Genomic DNA, 19918 nt, shown 5'->3' on the forward strand with positions numbered 1-19918 from the left:
TTGCAGGGCAATATACACTGCCCAGAGCTCCAGACAATTGATCTGAAGAGTGGACTCCTCTGAAGAGAGTCCTTGATCGTCTGAGAAAAGGGGGACGTTCCTGTGTAGGGACATCGACTTCCCCTCCCATTAGCGAAGAATGTTCTATTGAAGTGGACGCAGATGAAACTGCGTGAAAGGGACTGCCTCTGGATGAGGTGTCTCCTTGAAGGAGAGACTGCACCCCCGTCTGTAGTGACCGCTGTTTGTCCAGTGGAAGCTTCACCATCGCTGAGAGAGTGTGAAACCCCAAGCTAAGATATGCCAGCGATTGGGTTTAACTTTGAAAAGTTGAGGACCCACCCGAAACTCTGGGAAGTCTCCAGCGCCATGTTCAGGCTGTGTTGGCATGCCTCTTAAAAGAGTGCCTTGACAAGTAGATGGTCTAAGTAAGGGATCACAGGGTGACCCTGAGAGTGCGGGAGTGGTCCCACTGCTGCCATGAACTTGGTGAAAACCCGTGGGGCTGTCGCCAGACCGAAGGGTAGGGCTACGAACCGAAGATGCTCGTCTTCAATAACGAATCGTAGCAAACGCCGGTGCTCTGGAGCAATCGGCACGTGGAGATAAGCATCCTGATGTCTATTGATGCTAGGAAATCTCCTTGAGACATTGAGGCAATGACGGAGCGGAGGGATTCCATCCGGAACCGCCTGGTTTTCACGTGCTTGTTGAGCAGTTTAAGGTCCAGAACGGAACGGAAGGAGTCGTCCTATTTTGTCACCCCGACCAGATCGGAGTAAAAAGTGTCTCTTGTTCCTGAGGAGGAACCGGGATTACGACTCCTACTGCCTGCAGAAGAGCCTCGGCTCGGCCGGTGAGGAAGTTTATGCGACAAACTGTCTCTCACCCACCGGCCATTGACCTGTGGCAGTTAAATGTCGCTAAAGCGGGGGAGTCTGCCACCGACCGCGGACGCGGAGAGAGAGGGCAGAAAGTCATGAGGAAACCGCCTTGGTAGCGGTTCCTCCGGCTGCCTTCTCCGGGCGTGATTGAGCCCGCCAGGAACCTGCGCCCCTCTGAGCCTTTTGAGTCCTGTTGGACGAGGGCAATTGGGACGTGCCCGAGCCTGGGAAGGACCGAAACCTCGACTGTCCCTTCTCCTGATGGGTCTTGTTTGAGAGCTGGGGTAAGGAAGAATCCGTACCCTTGGACAGTTGAATGATTTAATCCAACCGCTCACGAAACAGTCTGTCACCAGATAAAGGCAATCTGGTTAAGCACTTTTGTGGAAGCAGCATCTGCTCCAATCCCTTAACACTAGGAGCGTAACAACACGGAGTTGGCGGACGCCACTGACGTACGGCTCGTAGAGTCCAGGACAGCATAAACAGCTTGAGTCGCAATGCCGACATTGCGAGGTGAAGGACGCTACTGCGGCCAAGATGTACATGTGACCGCGTCCCTCTGCGCAATACTAGCTGAAACAGCTTGGAGTGCCTCTATGGCTGCGAATGCCGGGGCAACCGACCCGCCGATAGCTTCATAGACAGATTGCAACCAGAGGGCTATCTGTCTGTCAATGGCATCTTTAAGTGAAGTCCCATCTTCCACTGCAACTATAGATCTAGCCGCAAGCCTGGAGATTGGGGGATCCACCCTTGGAGCGCTTGAGCACGTCAGGGGGGAAGAGACAACGCGTATCCTCAATACGGTTGAAGAAACGCTTATCGGGATAAGCGTGGTGTTCCTGGACTGCTTCTCTGGAGTCAGAGTGACCAGAAAAGTACTCAATATACGCTTGAGATACCGAAATAGGGATTTCTTCTGCTGTGAAGCTGACCCCTCCACTGGAGGAGTTGAGGGAGAAATACCCAACCTTCCATTGATGGACGCTATAAGATTATTCACTATAGCGTCACCATCCGGTGTATCCGGATTGAGAGCGGTCTCAGGATCAGAGTCCTGAACAGCTACGTCTGCATCATCATACAGAGAGTACTGTGATGAAGTCGAGGGCCGTTCTTAGGGAGCTCGCTTAGGCCGTCTGGGACTGTCGTCCGTGTCAGAGCATGCACTCTGGGATGCATGGGACCCTCCTGGAGCCATGATTTGTTTCGAAATCAGGGTGGCCAGGGGCATTGAATCAACATTGCCCAAGGTCTGTCTGGACTGCAAAGTCTGTAAGATGTTAGTCATAGTCACAGACAATATATCAGCGGAAACTGCAACTCCGTCCCTGTCCCTGGACAGGGATCACAGGTGGTTCTTTTGGCCACCTGTAGCAGAGACCCCGTTGAGTAATTGCACACACTGGGGGTCCTGGAACAGTATCGCATGCAGTACAAGCAGCATAGAAAGCCTGTGCCTTGGCACCCATGCTTTTTTTTTTTTTTTTTTTTTTTTTTTGCTGTTGCTGTCTAGCCATCTAGGAGCATTAGCCAAGAATAGCGACCGTACAGTGCAATGTATAGCATACAAGCATGAAGTACAATAAACACTTCAGCACATGCAGTACAAGGAGCATAGAAAGCCTGTGCCTTGGCACCTTTGCTTTTCTGCTGCCGTTGTCTAGTTATTCAGGAGCATTAGCCAAGAAAAGCGACATACAGTGAATGTATAGCATACAAGCATGAAAATAACCACTGCAGCACATGCAATCCAAGCAGCATTGAAAGCTTGTGCCTTAGCACCCTTGCTTTTCTGCTGCTGTTGTCTAGTCATCAAGGAGCATTAGCCAAGAATAGCGACATGCAGTGAATGTACAAGCATGAAAATAAACTCTGCAGTACATGCAATCCAAGCAGCATTGAAAGCTTGTGCCTTAGCACCATTGCTGTTTGCTGCCGCTGTCTAGCCATCTAGGCGGGTAGACAGCCAAGGATAGCCCTTACAGTGCAATGTAAAGCATACAAGCATAAAGGACACATGACACTGCAGCACATGCAAGACAAGCAGCATATAGAGTCTGTGCTTTAGCACCCCTGATCTCTTGCTGCTGTTTCTAGGTCTGCATCCTGAATAGCGACCGTACAAAAGTACAACAGGACACTTCGGCATTAGTGGGTCAGCACTTTAGTTGCCGCTTACCGCCCGCACAAAAGCGGGTGTGTGGCGCCGGAATCCTGTGCTGGTAGCTCAGCGCTTGTCTCCGTTTTCCCGCTCTGCGTGCCGGAATGGCTGCCGGCGTCCAGAGGAGAGGGGCGGGCCGAGGGCGTGCCCGAGACAAGAGAGGGAACCCGGCGCCCACTGTGTCTAGTGAAGGGGGCTGGAGAATGCAAATAAGGCTCCAGCCCTCGGCGCTGCTATAGAACAGCGTCTCTCCCTTTCCCTGAGTGACAGGGTGGGGGCGGGAACGAAGCGGCGCTAGGCCGCAAAAGCCGGGGACTAAAGTTAGAGGCGCCGCCGCCGTAAAAGCGCGGTCGGCGCGTCCCCGGCGCACTACAAGTCGCAGCTGCGCCGCCGCTCCAGGGGCGGTCGGCGCGGCGGTCCCCACACGTAAAGTCCCCCAGTAATCTGCAGGGACTATAAGCCCAGCGCACAGCGCTACAGTCCCCGGCGCACTAGCACACCCAGCAAGCCTGGAGTGTGCGTGGCCTGCCATACGGGGACACAGAGTACCTGAAAGTTGCAGGGCCTTGTCCCTGAACGGCACTCCCGCTCCACATCCAGCAGGTTCTATGGGTCTGTGGATGGAGCCCGGCCTCAGGGCTTGGTGGCCGGAAAGATCCCACTTCCTCAGAGCCCCTCAGGGGGATGGGGAAGGAAAACAGCATGTGGGCTCCAGCCTCCGTACCAGCAATAGGTACCTCAACCTTACAAACCGCAAGTGGGGTGAGACGGGAGCATGCTGGGGGCCCTAGTATGGGCCCTCTTTTCTTCCATCCGACATAGTCAGCAGCTACTGCTGACTAAACAGTGGAGCTTATGCATGGATGTGTGCCTCCTTCGCACAAAGCTTGAAAACTGGTGAGCCAGTGATCCCACTGGGGGTGTATAGCCAGAAGGGGAGGGGCCTTACACTTTTTAGTGTAATTGCTTTGTGTGGCCTCCGGAGGCAGTGCTATACTGCTATACACCCAATCGTCTGGGTCTCCCAATGGAGCGCCGAAGAAATGTTCCATTATTAAATCCAGTTACTTGAATGGGAACAGAAATATCATAATATGTCATTTGACTCTTTTTCCATCTGCAATCTGTTTTTTTGGGTTTTTTTGCTGTTAAAAAAAAAACTATGAACGGCCGCCGTCCTATTCTGTTGATTTTCCAGCCTATTGTGACGACATGTGTGCTCCACACCACTATGATGATGTCGTGCCAGGCCGGCTAATCAAGAGAGAAGCCGGGGATGCCGGCAGGTAGATGACAATTCGTAGTTTTGTTGGTTTTAAAGCCTGCTTTACACGTATCGATATGTCGTGCGATTGCACGTGCGATCGCCCCCATCGTTTATGCGACACGAGTAATTTGTTGCCCGTGTCGCACAAAATCGTTAACCCCCGTCACACGCACTTACCTCCCGGACGACCTCGCTGTGGGCGGCGAACATCCACTTCCTGAAGGGGGAGGGACGTTCGGCGTCACAGCAACGTCACACAGCGGCCGCCCAATAGGAGCGCAGGGGCGGAGATGAGCGAGACGTAAACATCCCACCCACCTCTTTCCTTCCACATCGCCGGCGGCCGCAGGTAAGCTGCAGTTCATCGTGCCCGGGGTGTCATACGGCGCGGCGTGTGCTGCCTCGGGAACGATGAACAACCCGAGCACAGAAGGACGTTCGATTTTTTGAAAATGAGCGACGTGTCAACGAGCAACGATAGGGTGAGTATTTTTGCTCGTTCACAGTCGCTCATTTGTGTTACACGCTATGATATCTCTGTCGATGCCGGATGTGCGTCACTAACGACGTGACCCCGACGACATATCGTTAGATATATCGTAGCGTGTAAAGCCCGCTTTAGAGTGCAAAAACAGCAGATGGAAAAGAGGAGCCGGGGATGCGGTTAACAGGTCTAACATTAGTAGTGTGCGATCTCCGAATGGGTGACCTGATAACCGCACCCCCGGTTCCTCTTAGGCGGTGGACCGGGGTCCTGCAAATTACTTTTGTTCCCCTCTAGTAAGTAGCTTGAAGACATCATGATTAAATGGACTCTCTGGCACTGCTCGCTTTCAGGTCAGGAGGTGAGCAGCGCTCATGAGGTTCTGCCAGAAGATACCTGTCGGCCGTGAACTTTTGCTGACGGGCATCATCAACTGATGCAATACCATCAGTGTTGCTCCTCCCCCCCCCCCCCCCCCCCGAAAGCAAGAGTAAGCAGAACCGGAGACCCCAATAATATAGAAGCCCCAATACCGTCCATGTGAGAGCATATACTTAAAGGGGGTTTCCAGGATTTAGCTATTGAAGAATAGGTCATTAATATCAAGATATGTGAGTATCTGGCACCTGAGACCCCCAATAATCAGCCGTTTGCAGGTCCAGCAGTGGCCAGAAGTACCCAGAGTATGATGCTCTGTACACTGGGCAGTGGCCGTGTTCAGCTCCCATTGAAGTGAATAAGAAGCGAATATCTGACAGTGCATAGGTCACATTTCCCACTCACGGCTGGGGGAGGGGGGGAGGACCCATTTAAAGTTCAAAAGCATAAAAAAGCATCCCTCACCCAGACTCTCTTCTTCTTTGTAGGTTTGGTGGGGTAATTTGGTCCCAGGCACTCTGGGTGATAGCTGTTACGGCACTTGTTACACTCCAGTAGCTGCTGCGGAAAAACAGCATAAAAAAAGTGAGAAAATGAAAAAACACACAGGAATATAAATATACAAAGATGTAGGACACAATACATATTTGTGCGTTGATGATTTGAACAGTTAAGTAACCTTGTCCGTTGGAGGCATCATTATGACTCTGGCGGACTTTGCTTTTACAATTTATTTTTTTTCTCTCTTATAGGTGAAAAGCGGGACTGACATGAACTTCTATCTATGGAGGATGTAGTAAGAGACTCAGGTTTACCCTTTACAAGCTGCTGTGTCCTCCAATTACCAGAGATTTCCCCTTTACATGCTGATGTGTCCTCCTATTACCAGAGATTTACCCTTTACAAGCTTCGGTGTCCTCCTATTACCAGAGATTTACCCTTTACAAGCTGCTGTGTTCTCCTATTACCAGAGATTTACCATTTACAAGCTGCTGTGTCCTCCTATTACCAGAAATCTACCCTTTAGAAGCTGCTGTGTCCTTCTACTACCAGAAATATACCCTGTACAAGCTGCGGTGTCCTCCTATTACCAGAGATTTACCCTTTACAAGCTGCTGTGTTCTCATATTACCAGAGATTTAACCTTTACAAGCTGCTGTCTCCTCCTATTACCAGAGATCTACCCTTTATAAGCTGCTGTGTCCTCCTATTACCAGAAATTTACCCTTTACAAGCTGCGGTGTCCTCCTATTACCAGAGATTTACCCTTTACAAGCTGCTGTGTTCTCTTATTACCAGAGATTTACCCTTTACAAGCTGCTGTGTCCTCCAATTCCAGAGATTTACCCTTCACAAGCTGCTGTGTCCTCCCCTATTACCAGATATTTACCCTTTACAAGCTGCTGTGTCCTCCTATTACTAGAGATCTACCCTTTACAAGCTGCTGTGTTCTCCTATTACCAGAGATTTACCCTTTACAAGCTGCTGTGTCCTCCTATTACCAGAAATATACCCTGTACAAGCTGCGGTGTCCTCCTATTACCAGAGATTTAGCCTTTACAAGCTGCTGTGTTCTCCTATTACCAGAGAATTACCCTTTACAAGCTGCTGTCTCCTCCTATTACCAGAGATTTACCCTTTACAAGCTGCTGTGACCTCCTATTACCAGAGATTTACCATTTACAAGCTGCTGTGTCCTCCTATTACAAGAGATTTACCCTTTACAAGCTGCTGTGTCCTCCTATTACTAGAGATTTACCCTTTACAAGCTGCTGTGTTCTCCTATTACCAGAGATTTACCCTTTACAAGCTGCTGTGTCCTCCTATTACCAGAAATATACCCTGTACAAGCTGCGGTGTCCTCCTATTACCAGAGATTTAGCCTTTACAAGCTGCTGTGTTCTCCTATTACCAGAGATTTACCCTTTACAAGCTGCTGTCTCCTCCTATTACCAGAGATTTACCCTTTACAAGCTGCTGTGACCTCCTATTACCAGAGATTTACCATTTACAAGCTGCTGTGTCCTCCTATTACAAGAGATTTACCCTTTACAAGCTGCTGTGTCCTCCTATTACTAGAGATTTACTCTTTACAAATTGCTGTGTCCTCCTGAGATTTACCCTTTACAAGGTGTTGTGTTCACCAATTACCAGATATTTACCCTTTACAAACTCCTGTGTCCTCTTATTACCAGCGATTACCCTTTACAAGCTGCTGTGTCCTATTACTACAGATGTACCCTTTACAAGCTGCTGTGTCCTGCAATTACCGAAGAATTACCATTTACAAGCTGTTGTGTCCTCCGATTACCAGAGATTTACCCTTTACAAGCTGCTGTTGGACCTGTCTCCGTCTGTCAGTCTACCTCCTTCATCTTTATGGATGGCTACAATGCTTTCTTGGATGGAGATGGCCATTTGTGGGTAGCTCTGTCCACTCACAGCTCATTTCTGAAGACCTGTAAGGGGGTTTCTTTTCAGGCATACCAAAACCAGGCTTCTGCTTTACAGGTGGTATCTCATCTCCACAGCTTACTCCGTTTTATAGGGTGCAAACTCCAACATCCCTTTATGTGTACCCAATTACAGGTTTCTGCTGGCAGCAATAGATTCGATGACCGGCTGTGCCATGGTTTTTTAGTTCCTGTCCTTGAGGATTACATTAAGACACTCAATGATCTTCTGTGTCCCTCAATGACATGAGTGAGAAAAAACGGATTTTTGTGTACTCACCGTAAAATCGTTTTCTCTTAGCCATCATTGGGGGACACAGGACCATGGATGTTATGCTGCCTATCCATAGGAGGACACTAAGTAGATGCAAAAAGCATTAGCTCCTCCTCTGCAGTATACACCCCCTGGCCGGGCTAGGCAACCTCAGTTTTAGTACACAAGCAATAGGAGAAAAAAATAGTAAAAACTTATCTCAACGGAGGAACATGAGAAAAAAGAGTCATAACCAAATAAGTTACTGAGAGAACCAAGGCCCAACAGGGCAACAGGGTGGTTGCTGTGTCCCTCAATGATGGCTAAGAGAAAACGATTTTACGGTGAGTACACAAAAATCCGTTTTTCTCTGACGCCTCATTGGGGGACACAGGACCATGGGACGTCTTAAAGCAGTCCATGGGTGGGAAAAATAAAAGAAGACAACACAACCCAAGGACTAAGAACCAGTCCCAGACAGCCTGGAGCGCCTACTGAGAGAGGTGCTCTACTGCCGTTTGCAGAATTTTCCTACCCAGATTTGCCTCAGCTGAAACCTGGGTATGGACTCCGTAATACTTTGAAAAAGTATGTAGGCTAGACCAGGTCGCAGCCTTACACACCTGTTCCACTGAAGCCTGATGCCGAATGGCTCACAAAGCGCCAACTGCTCGCGTGGAATGAGCCACTAGGAATGGGCTTGAGTTGCAAGCGGTAGACTTCCTGGATCGCAGAGTGAATCCAGCGAGCCAGAGTTGCCTTTGAAGCTGCCTGTCCCTTCTTAGGCCCCTCAGGAATGACGAACAAAGAGTCCGTTTTCTTAAAGGGGGCTGTCCTGGATATGTAATATCTGAGAGCTCTGACGAGGTCTAACGAATGCAGAGACCTTTCCACCCTATGAACTGGGTGTGGACAAAAGGAAGGCAGAACCATGTCCTCGTTCAAATGAAATGGGGTAGGAACCTTTGGAAGAAAATCCGGAAGGGGGCGCAGAACCACCTTGTCCTGGTGAAAGATCAGAAAAGGCTCGCGGCAAGAGAGTGCTGCCAGCTCCGAAACCCGTCTGATGGACGTAATTGCCACCAGGAATGAGCAAGGGAGGAGTCCTTGAGAGGTTCAAAGGGAGACCTCTGGAGACCGTCCAGAACGAGATTGAGGTCCCATGGGTCCAGCGGCCGTTTGTACGGGGGAACTAGATGGGAAACGCCCTGGAGGAAGGTCTTGACTTGCGGTTTTTGAGCCAGGCGGCATTGGTAGAAGATTGAGAGCGGTGAGACCTGCCCTTTAAGGGAACTGAGCGCCAACCCCGCTTGCAAGCCAGACTGCAGAAAGTCGAGAATTTTGGGGATGGCCGGAGGCATAGGCTGGACGTTAGTTTTCCTGCACCATGAAGAAGGGAATTTTGTTACTTACCGTAAATTCCTTTTCTTCTAGCTCCTATTGGGAGACCCAGACGATTGGGTGTATAGCACTGCCTCCGGAGGCCACACAAAGCATTACACTAAAAAGTGTAAGGCCCCTCCCCTTCTGGCTATACACCCCCAGTGGGATCACTGGCTCACCAGTTTTAGTGCAAAAGCAAGAAGGAGGAAAGCCAATAACTGGTTTAAACAAATTCACTCCGAAGTAACATCGGAGAACTGAAAACCATTCAACATGAACAACATGTGTACCCGAAAAACAACCAAAAATCCCGAAGGACAACAGGGCGGGTGCTGGGTCTCCCAATAGGAGCTAGAAGAAAAGGAATTTACGGTAAGGCTACTTTCACACATCAGTTTTTTGCCATCAGGTTCAATCCGGAAAAAAACGGGTAAAACGGATCCAGTACCGCATCCGTTTTTTCCCCATAGACTTGCATTGTTACCGGATTGTACCGGATGGCTTTGCGGTGCATCCGTTTTTTTCCGGATGCGGCAAAATAAATAAATGCGGCGGCCGGAGGCAACGTAGCTTGCAACGTTTTTTTGTCCGGCAAAAAAAACGCATCGCGCCGGATCCGGCGCGATACGGCGTGTTTTACAATAGAAGCCTATGGACGCCGGATCCGGCGTAATGCGGTAAAAAACGGATGCGGCCGCCGGATCCGTTTTTGTTAACTGCGCATGCACCAATGTAATTAACAAAACGGATCCAGCCAAAAACCGGACGAAAAGGATGCAAAAACGGATGCAAACCGTATCCACCGGATCCGTTTTTTAACGGATCCGGCATAACGGATCCGTTAAAAAAACGGATCCGGTGGATACGGTTTTCACTTTTTTTTCAGGATCCGTTGGATCAGGAAAAAAAAGGACTGTGCCTGAATACAGAAAACTGATGTGTGAAAGTAGCCTAAGTAACAAAATTCCCTTCTTCTTCGGCGCTCCATTGGGAGACCCAGACGATTGGGACGTCCAAAAGCTGTCCCTGGGTGGGTAAAGAAATACCTCATGTTAGAGCTGCAAAGACAGCCCTCCCCTACGGGGAGGCAACTGCCGCCTGCAGGACTCTTCTACCTAGGCTGGCGTCCGCCGAAGCATAGGTATGCACCTGATAATGTTTGGTGAAAGTGTGCAGACTCGACCAGGTAGCTGCCTGGCACACCTGTTGAGCCGTAGCCTGGTGTCGTAATGCCCAGGACGCACCCACGGCTCTGGTAGAATGGGCCTTCAGCCCTGATGGAACCGGAAGCCCAGCAGAACGGTAGGCTTCAAGAATTGGTTCTTTGATCCATCGAGCCAGGGTGGCTTTGGAAGCCTGCGACCCTTTGCGCTTACCAGCGACAAGGACAAAGAGTGCATCCGAGCGGCGCAGGGGCGCCGTGCGGGAAATGTAGATTCTGAGTGCTCTCACCAGATCCAACAAATGTAAATCCTTTTCATACCGATGAACTGCATGCGGATAAAAGGAAGGCAAGGAGATATCCTGATTAAGATGAAAAGAGGATACCACCTTAGGGAGAAACTCCTGAATGGGGCGCAGCACTACCTTGTCCTGGTGGAACACCAGGAAAGGAGCTTTGGATGACAGCGCTGCTAGTTCAGACACTCTCCGAAGAGACGTGACCGCTACCAGAAAGGCCACTTTCTGTGAGAGTCGAGAAAGTGACACATCCCTCAGAGGCTCGAAGGGCGGCTTCTGGAGAGTAACAAGGACCTTGTTTAGATCCCACGGATCTAACGGCCGCCTGTACGGAGGTACGATATGACAAACCCCCTGCAGGAACGTGCGCACCTGAGAAAGTCGTGCTAGACGCTTCTGAAAAAACACGGATAGTGCCGAGACTTGCCCTTTAAGGGAGCCGAGCGACAAGCCATTTTCCAACCCAGATTGCAGGAAGGAAAGAAAGACAGGTAACGCGAATGGTCAGGGAGATACTCCTTGTGCAGAGCACCAGGATAAGAAAATCTTCCACGTTCTGTGGTAGATCTTAGCAGAAGTGGACTTCCTAGCCTGTCTCATGGTGGCAACGACTCCTTGGGATAATCCTGAAGACGCTAGGATCCAGGACTCAATGGCCACACAGTCAGGTTCAGGGCCGCAGAATTCCGATGGAAAAACGGCCCTTGGGACAGTAAGTCTGGACGGTCTGGTAGTGCCCACGGTTGGCCGACCGTGAGATGCCACAGATCCGGGTACCACGACCTCCTCGGCCAGTCTGGGGCGACGAGTATGACGCGGCCGCAATCGGATCTGATCTTGCGTAACACTCTGGGCAAGAGTGCCAGAGGTGGAAACACATAAGGGAGCCGGAACTGCGACCAATCTTGCACTAAGGCGTCTGCCGCCAGAGCTCTTTGATCGCGAGACCGCGCTATGAAGGTCGGGACCTTGTTGTTGTGCCGAGACGCCATTAGGTCGACGTCCGGCACCCCCCAGCGGCGGCAGATTTCCTGAAACACGTCCGGGTGAAGGGACCATTCCCCTGCGTCCATGCCCTGGCGACTGAGGAAGTCTGCTTCCCAGTTTTCTACGCCCGGGATGTGAACTGCTGATATGGTGGAAGCTCTTTCCTCTACCCACATGAGAATTCGCCTGACTTCCTGGAAGGCTTGCCGACTGCGTGTCCCTCCTTGGTGGTTGATGTATGCCACCGCTGTGGAGTTGTCCGACTGAATTCGGATCTGCTTTCCTTCCAGCCACTGCTGGAAGGCTAATAGGGCAAGATACACTGCCCTGATTTCCAGAACATTGATCTGAAGGGTGGACTCCTGCTGAGTCCACGTCCCTTGAGCCCTGTGGTGGAGAAAAACTGCTCCCCACCCTGACAGACTCGCGTCTGTCGTGACCACTGCCCAGGATGGGGGCAGGAATGATCCTCCCTGCGTTAATGAGGTGGGAAGTAGCCACCATAGCAGAGAATCCTTGGCCGTCTGAGAAAGGGAGACTTTCCTGTCTAGGGAAGTTGTCTTCCCGTCCCACTGGCGGAGAATGTCCCATTGAAGTGGACGCAGATGAAACTGCGCGAACGGGACTGCCTCCATTGTTGCCACCATCTTCCCTAGGAAGTGCATGAGGCGCCTTAAGGGGTGCGACTGACCCTGAAGGAGAGACTGCACCCCTGTCCGTAGAGACCGCTGCTTGTCCAGCGGAAGCTTCACTATCGCTGAGAGAGTATGAAACTCCATGCCAAGATACGTTAGTGATTGAGTCGGTGCCAGGTTTGACTTTGAAAAGTTGATGATCCACCCGAAAGTCTGGAGAGTCTCCAGCGCAACATTCAGGCTGTGTTGGCATGCCTCTTGAGAGGGTGCTTTGACAAGTAGATCGTCTAAGTAAGGGATCACCGAATGTCCCTGAGAATGCAAGACTGCTACCACTGCAGCCATGACCTTGGTGAAAACCCGTGGGGCTGTCGCCAGACCAAATGGCAGAGCTACGAACTGGAGATGGTCGTCTCCTACCACGAAACGTAGAAAACGTTGGTGCTCTGTAGCAATCGGCACGTGGAGATGAGCATCTTTGATGTCTATTGATGCAAGGAAATCTCCTTGAGACATTGAGGCAATGACAGAGCGGAGGGATTCCATCCGGAACCGCCTGGCGTTCACATGCTTGTTGAGCAGCTTTAGGTCCAGAACAGGACGGAACGAGCCGTCCTTTTTTGGAACCACGAAGAGATTGGAGTAAAAACCTTGCCCTTGTTCCTGCAGAGGAACAGGGATCACCACTCCTTCTGCTTTTAGTGAGCACACCGCCTGCAGAAGGGCATCTGCTCGGTCGGGATGTGGGGAGGTTCTGAAGAACCGAGGCGGAGGACGAGAACTGAATTCTATCCTGTACCCGTGAGACAAAATGTCTGCTACCCACCGGTCTTTGACCTGTGGCAGCCAAATGTCGCAAAAGCGGGAGAGCCTGCCACCGACCGAGGATGCGGAGGGCTGAGGCCGAAAGTCATGAGGCAGCCGCCTTGGAAGCGGTTCCTCCGGTTGCTTTCTTGGGGCGTGACTGAGCCCGCCAGGAATCTGAGCTCCTTTGCTCCTTCTGAGTCCCTTTGGACGAGGAGAATTGGGTCTTGCTGGAGCCTCGAAAGGACCGAAACCTCGACTGCCACTTCCTCTGTTGAGGTTTGCTTGATCTGGGCTGGGGTAAGGAGGAGTCCTTACCCTTGGATTGCTTAATGATTTCAGCCAATTGTTCACCAAACAGTCTATTGTGAGGTAAATCCTGGGATATGAAGAGGAATTATGACTAGAAGTCATAATTGCTCTCATCACTCCCTGGCAGTGCCCCCTCCCTTCTTGTTCTCAAATGTCCAGCATCTGTGGAGGTGTCACATCCCACTTACACCTCCAACAGCCATCTCCTCTGATATGGAGATGAGATGATGTGAGGACAATGGACACAGGATGACTCCCTGCCGTCACCCTGTAACAAGAGTTGTATCTCATTAGCAAGGCTTGGAAGTAGCCAGACAGAACGACTCCAGTAAAAAATGGTTCATATCTCGCAAGCCATATCTCCGATAAATATGGCAACCATAAAAATGGTGTTTGCGCAGGCGGACGATGCTGGCACACCTTTTTTATGGAAGGGGGAGCTTGGGAAATACCCCAGGCGTGATATCAGCCATATGGGAACTCGTAGACAGGTCATGAGTCCCCTCGTTCTGTAGCTAAATTCATAACTGTCACAATGAGAGCATTGGCGTCTGCCTACGACGCTCCCAGGCAAAGTTATGGCCAATATCCCCTTTGCTGGATAATTCTGATCCATGCAGGGGGAGTGGCAGTGCTTCCCTGTGAGGTCACTAAGGTAGGAGGGGACCTGGATCTGCCCAGGTTGATAACCCTACTTCGGCCATTTTCCAGTGTTCTTCTGCTCGGGGGCCTGGTTGGGAAAGACCTGTGAGAGAGTTCCTGGAAACCTGGTCTACAGCGCCCCCCTGTGGCCAGACGCAACAAGGTAACTGCTGGAACTGTGTATGCCTGTTTGTAACCCATGCTTTGATTGTAACTGTACTCTGACATATGTATATTCTGTAGATTCCCTATTGTATATATTGTAGTTCTAGTGTGCTTTAGGCTGATTAAATTATATAATTAATCTTGGGCTGTTCTGTTATCTCGATCTTGAATCCCACGTCTGTGTGTTCGGCTAATAGTTACCGTAAATCGGTTGGTGGCAGCGAGTTGTGCCAAGGATTATTGTGGGGAGGCCAGTGAGATTCAGGGAGGTTTTATATATTCCGCCCGCGGAGGTCGGGGGAATATATACCCTACTCTCACCGGGGACCCTTCAATAATCGGCATAAGTAGTATAGCGGCCTCCTTGCTTATTGTCGGGCAATTCCATAATTGGCCTGACAATAAGAGGGGCGCTAGAGAGCGCGTCACGTGCTCTGTCTGTCGGTCGGGAGGTATAAAGGAGGGGTGACCCCCACTTGTTACCCCCCGATTGTGACGTACTGGTAGCCAGCGCGGGGGATTTCTGAGTGACCCCCCCGGTGGTTTGTGACATATTGGTGGCAGCGGTGGGATCGAGATAATAGTGTGTGTGAGTGTGAGACCCATACTCCCAGACACTAAAGACTGCCTGCAGCAGCTGTGGCTGCTGGGGTCTTCAGACTAGCTCAACACTAGAGTGTCAGAGTGCAGATACTGTAAGGTGTGTGGAGGCATCAGGTGTCAGTTCTGTGTCAGTGACCAAAAGTCTGCAAGAATGGCTGATGGCACCAGGAGCAGAGCTATGCAACTGGCCAATGCTAAAGCAGGAGCCGAAGAGAGGGAGGACGGTGCTGTGGGCAGTAATGAGGAGGTTGCCCACGAGTCCTCCAGGAGCTCGACGCCAGAAAACAGCTCTGCAGAGGACATTGCACAACCGGGCACTGCTGGACAAGATGAGGAGCAGCTCACCCAAGGGTCCTCAACGAGCCAGATCCCAGCCCTCCGCTCTGCAATGGACAGTGAATCACCAGGCTCCGCAGCGGGCCGCAGATCACCACGTGCCATTCCACCGAGCCTGGGAGGCTCGGATAGCCTTCTTCAAATGGCTATGGCCCTTCTCCAGGCGGGAGACCAGGAGGGCTACAAGGGACTCCTGGCAGAGCACAGGGCAGAGCGGCAGGCAGCGCGTGATGCTGAGGCTGCGGAGCGGCAAGCAGTGCGTGAGGCTGCGGAGCGGCAAGCAGCGCGTGAAGAGCGAGAGCGAGAGCGACAGGCAGAGCGTGACTACCAGCTGCAGCTAGCTCAGCTCCGGCCCTCATCAGCCACACGTGACCTTCAAGACACCAAACTTCCAAAGGTCCGTGTTGAGGACTTCCCAGTGCTGGAGAAGGATGGAGACTTGGACTCTTTCTTGACTGCTTTTGAACGGACTTGCTTGCAGCACCATCTGGACAAGGACCAGTGGGCCAAATACCTGACCCCCCGTTTAAGGGGTAAGGCCCTAGATGTCCTTGGGGACTTGCCTGCTGAGGCAGATCAGGGCTACGACACCATCAAGCGGGCCCTGATCCAACAGTACAACCTCACTCCAGAGTCCTACCGCAAGAAGTTCCGGAGCCTACAGAAGGGACCAAAGGACTCCTGGGCTGACCACCGGCGGGCACTTGCCCGAGCTGCCGACCACTGGACCCAAGGCCTGCAGCTTTCCACCGGACCGGAGATCCTGGACTTGTTCATCACGGAGCAACTCTTGTGGAACTGCCCTGAGGATCTCCGCCAGTTCATCCGAGACCAGAAGCCAAAGGGGTCCACGGCTACAGCTGCCCTTGCCGATGACTACACCAACAACCGGGCCCCTGAGGCCAGGAGAGCGGCCACCAGCAGCACCTGGAGAGGGGGTAAGATGAATTCTGCGACTGCCCCACCTGCCCCTAGACTGCAGGGGGTGTCCCCCTCAACTCCCCTCTCCAGGCCCGTGGCGGAACCAAGACGGTGCCACCAGTGCAACCTACCTGGACACTTCAAGGCCATGTGCCCTCAGCGTCCCAAGGCCCCGGCTCCGTCCCCGTCCCAAGGGCCGCCCAAGGTGTATTGTGTGGGTGGGGGTGGTGGTAGGTCCCTGGACAGCTTCCAACCTGTCACCGTCGGCCGGTCTGTGACCATAGGACTGCGAGACAGCGCCTCGGAGGTGACTCTGGTGCGGCCTGAGATGGTGTCCCCCCAAGACTTGATCCCTGGAAAAACCCTCGCTGTCTCCGGGATTGGAGGCATTGACCCGGCGCTGCCTGTTGCTGACATTTATGTGGACTGGGGCGCAGGGCGAGGGGTGAGGGAGGTGGGGGTAACTGATCGGATCCCTGCAAACGTGCTACTTGGGACAGATTTGGGGCAGATAACCTCCCAGTTTGGGCCCCAACCAAGGGCTGAACCTTCAGCCAGTACTGACATGCCTCCGGACAATGTTAATGTGTTATCTATGAATGATGTAAGGGAGGAGGGAGTGAACTCTGATATTTCTGCTTGCATAGACACCATAGACACACACTCAGCTGCAGCTGTGACAGGGGAGGGGGTCAGAGAAAGGTGTGACAATGCCTCTACAAGTAACCAGCCTGTGAGCTGGGATCTGTTGCCCTCTGCAGGGATAAGCAGAGAGCAGGGTGCTGCAGGGGGAGGACCAGTGTGTGGGGTGGGGGCTACCACAGCAAATGTGGGGTCCCCAGAGATTTCACAGCGGGGTTCTGTTGCTGCAGGGGGGGAACAGGCAGGTGAGATTGGGGCCGGTCCCGGAGCGGAAGTGCTCCCAGGTAAGATCTCGGTGCAGGGTTCCCCCACAACCGGGGTGTCAGGAAGCCAGGTAGGTCTGCCTGAACCGGCGACTTGGTCAGGAACGGAGGAGGAGCAGGCACGACCCACGGTCGCAGCGGCTGTGGCCGCTGTCACCCGCAGTGGGAGTGCTGGAAGCCAAGGGGCCTCCCGGAGGTCCGATAGCTCTTCCCCTTCTGACCAAGTGGCAGCCGAGTCAGGTGGAGGCCAGGACACAGGTCCCGGGGTACTGACCGAAGATGTGACAGTCTCGTCGATTCTGGCCACATCTGGTCAGGGGTTTCAGGCAGCGTTAGAAGCTAACGACAGCCTGAAAGCTCTAAAGGAGCAGGCGGCACAGCCTCCCTCGGACTCGGACCCGGAGCGAGTGGTCTGGGACCAAGGACGGCTGTACCGGGCCACGGTCCAGCAGGGTTCACCGGAGGCGTGGCCCAGGGACCGACAGTTGGTGGTACCCTATCCGTTCCGGACGGAGTTGTTGCGGATCGCACATGAGATTCCGATGGCCGGACACCTAGGGATCGCTAAGACCAAGGCCAGGTTAAACCAGCATTTCTACTGGCCAAAAATGGGGGCCGATGTGGCTGCCTACTGCCGTTCGTGTGAAACCTGTCAGAGAGTGGGGAAGGCGGGGCCACACCCCAAAGCCCCACTAGTATCTCTGCCAATCATCGATGAGCCTTTCAGGAGGGTGGCTGTGGATCTGGTCGGCCCGCTGGCCATCCCCAGCAGCTCCGGGAAACGCTTCATACTGACGGTAGTTGACTATGCCACCCGGTACCCAGAAGCAGTGGCCTTGTCGTCCATTCGGGCTGACAAGGTGGCCACCGCATTGCTGGAGATTTTCTCCCGAGTGGGTTTTCCCCAGGAAATGCTCACCGACCGGGGGACCCAATTCATGTCCCAGCTGATGGAGACCCTCTGTAAGCAAGTCCAGGTGCGACATCTGGTGGCCAGCCCGTACCATCCACAGACTAATGGCCTGTGCGAGCGGTTCAATGGCACCTTAAAGCAGATGCTTAAGATGTTGGTCGACTCCCATGGGCGTGACTGGGAGCGGTATCTCCCACACCTGTTATTTGCTTACCGGGAGGTTCCACAGGCCTCAACAGGATTCTCACCGTTTGAGCTCCTGTACGGGCGACGTGTGCGGGGCCCCCTGGCTCTGGTGAAAGAGGCTTGGGAAGGGGATTTGGCCACCCCTGGAGTGTCGGTCATCGAGTATGTCATGCGCTTCCGGGACAAAATGCAGGCCTTGACGCAACTGGTACACGACAATATGGCTCAAGCCCAGGCCGATCAGAAGCGTTGGTACGACCAGAACGCTTGTGAGAGGACCTACCAAGTGGGTCAAAAGGTGTGGGTACTGGTCCCCGTACCACAGGACAAGCTTCAGGCAGCCTGGGAAGGCCCATACCTCGTGTACCAGCAGCTCAACCCTGTAACGTACCTGGTCACCCTGGACCCCGCCCGTGGAAGGCGAAAGCCCTTCCATGTGAACATGATGAAGGCACATCATGAGCGGGAGGCATGTGCGCTCCCCGTGTGCAACCTGCCCGAGGAGGGAGAAGCGGAAACCCTCTTGGATATGCTAGCCCAGGTTAGGGCAGGCGGATCCATTGAGGATGTGGAGGTTGGCCACCAGCTCTTGGAGGACCAACGGTCCCAGCTGTGGGCCACCCTCCTCCCCTTCCGGGGGTTGTTTACCAACCAGCCCGGAAGGACTGACTTGGCTGTCCATCACGTGGACACTGGGGATCATCCCCCGATCCGGCGTTCAGCATATCGGGTCTCCCTGGAGGTGCAGCAACACATGCGCCAGGAGATTGACGAGATGCTGGAGCTGGGGGTGATCCAGGCATCCAACAGCGCTTGGGCCTCGCCTGTAGTCCTCGTCCCTAAGAAGGACCGAACCACTCGGTTCTGCGTGGACTACAGGGGGCTCAATGCTGTCACGGTCGCCGATGCGTACCCAATGCCACGCATCGATGACCTGCTCGATCAGTTGGCCGGGGCTCAGTACCTGACCATCATGGACCTGAGCCGGGGATATTGGCAGATCCCCCTGACTCGCAAGGCCAGGGAACGCTCTGCCTTTATTACCCCATTTGGACTGTACGAGTCCACGGTGATGCCATTCGGGATGAGGAATGCCCCTGCCACTTTCCAGCGGATGGTCAACACCCTGCTCAAGGGACTTGAAGGGTACGCGGCCGCGTACCTGGATGACATTGCCGTCTTCAGTCCCACCTGGGAGGACCACCTAGAGCATCTAGCACAGGTGCTCAGGCGGATCCACCGGGCAGGTTTGACCATCAAGCCGGGAAAGTGTCAGCTGGCCATGAGCGAGGTCCAGTACCTCGGTCACCGGGTAGGTGGGGGAACGCTGAAGCCCGAGCCTGAGAAAGTGGAGGCCATCGCATCCTGGCCCACCCCCAGGACCAAGAAGCAGGTGATGTCCTTCTTGGGGACCGCTGGGTACTATAGGAGGTTTGTTCCATGCTATAGTAGCCTGGCAAAGCCCTTGACGGACCTCACCAAGAAGAAGCTGCCCTCTGCAGTCGATTGGACAGTGGACTGCGAGACAGCCTTCCGGGCCCTAAAGGACGCCCTGTCCAGCCCGCCCGTGCTACAGGCAGCCGACTTCACGCGGCCGTTTGTAGTACAGACCGACGCCAGTGACTTCGGCCTCGGTGCGGTGCTCAGCCAGGTGGACTCTGCGAGCCAAGAGCACCCAGTCTTGTACCTGAGCAGGAAGCTGTTACCAAGGGAAGTGGCCTATTCTACAATGGAGAAGGAGTGCCTGGCCATAGTGTGGGCCCTGCAGCGTCTGCAACC

At 53.0% G+C, this 19918-nt stretch overlaps 1 protein-coding gene across 3 annotated transcripts in view; it reads right to left on the bottom strand.

Annotated features, from left to right (window-relative positions):
- KMT2A (lysine methyltransferase 2A) overlaps positions 1 to 19918 on the bottom strand; it is a 387559-nt gene that overhangs the window by 204262 nt on the left and 163379 nt on the right. For 2 of the 3 annotated variants that reach the window (XM_075328635.1, XM_075328634.1), the window contains exon 12: positions 5646 to 5741. In XM_075328635.1, coding sequence (XP_075184750.1) covers positions 5646 to 5741 — 96 coding nt within the window. The remainder of the gene's footprint in view (positions 1 to 5645; positions 5742 to 19918) is intronic. The other variant, XM_075328633.1, reaches the window with a different exon arrangement.

Source organism: Anomaloglossus baeobatrachus, chromosome 11, assembly GCF_048569485.1.
Source record: "Anomaloglossus baeobatrachus isolate aAnoBae1 chromosome 11, aAnoBae1.hap1, whole genome shotgun sequence".
Classification (NCBI taxonomy): domain Eukaryota; kingdom Metazoa; phylum Chordata; class Amphibia; order Anura; family Aromobatidae; genus Anomaloglossus; species Anomaloglossus baeobatrachus.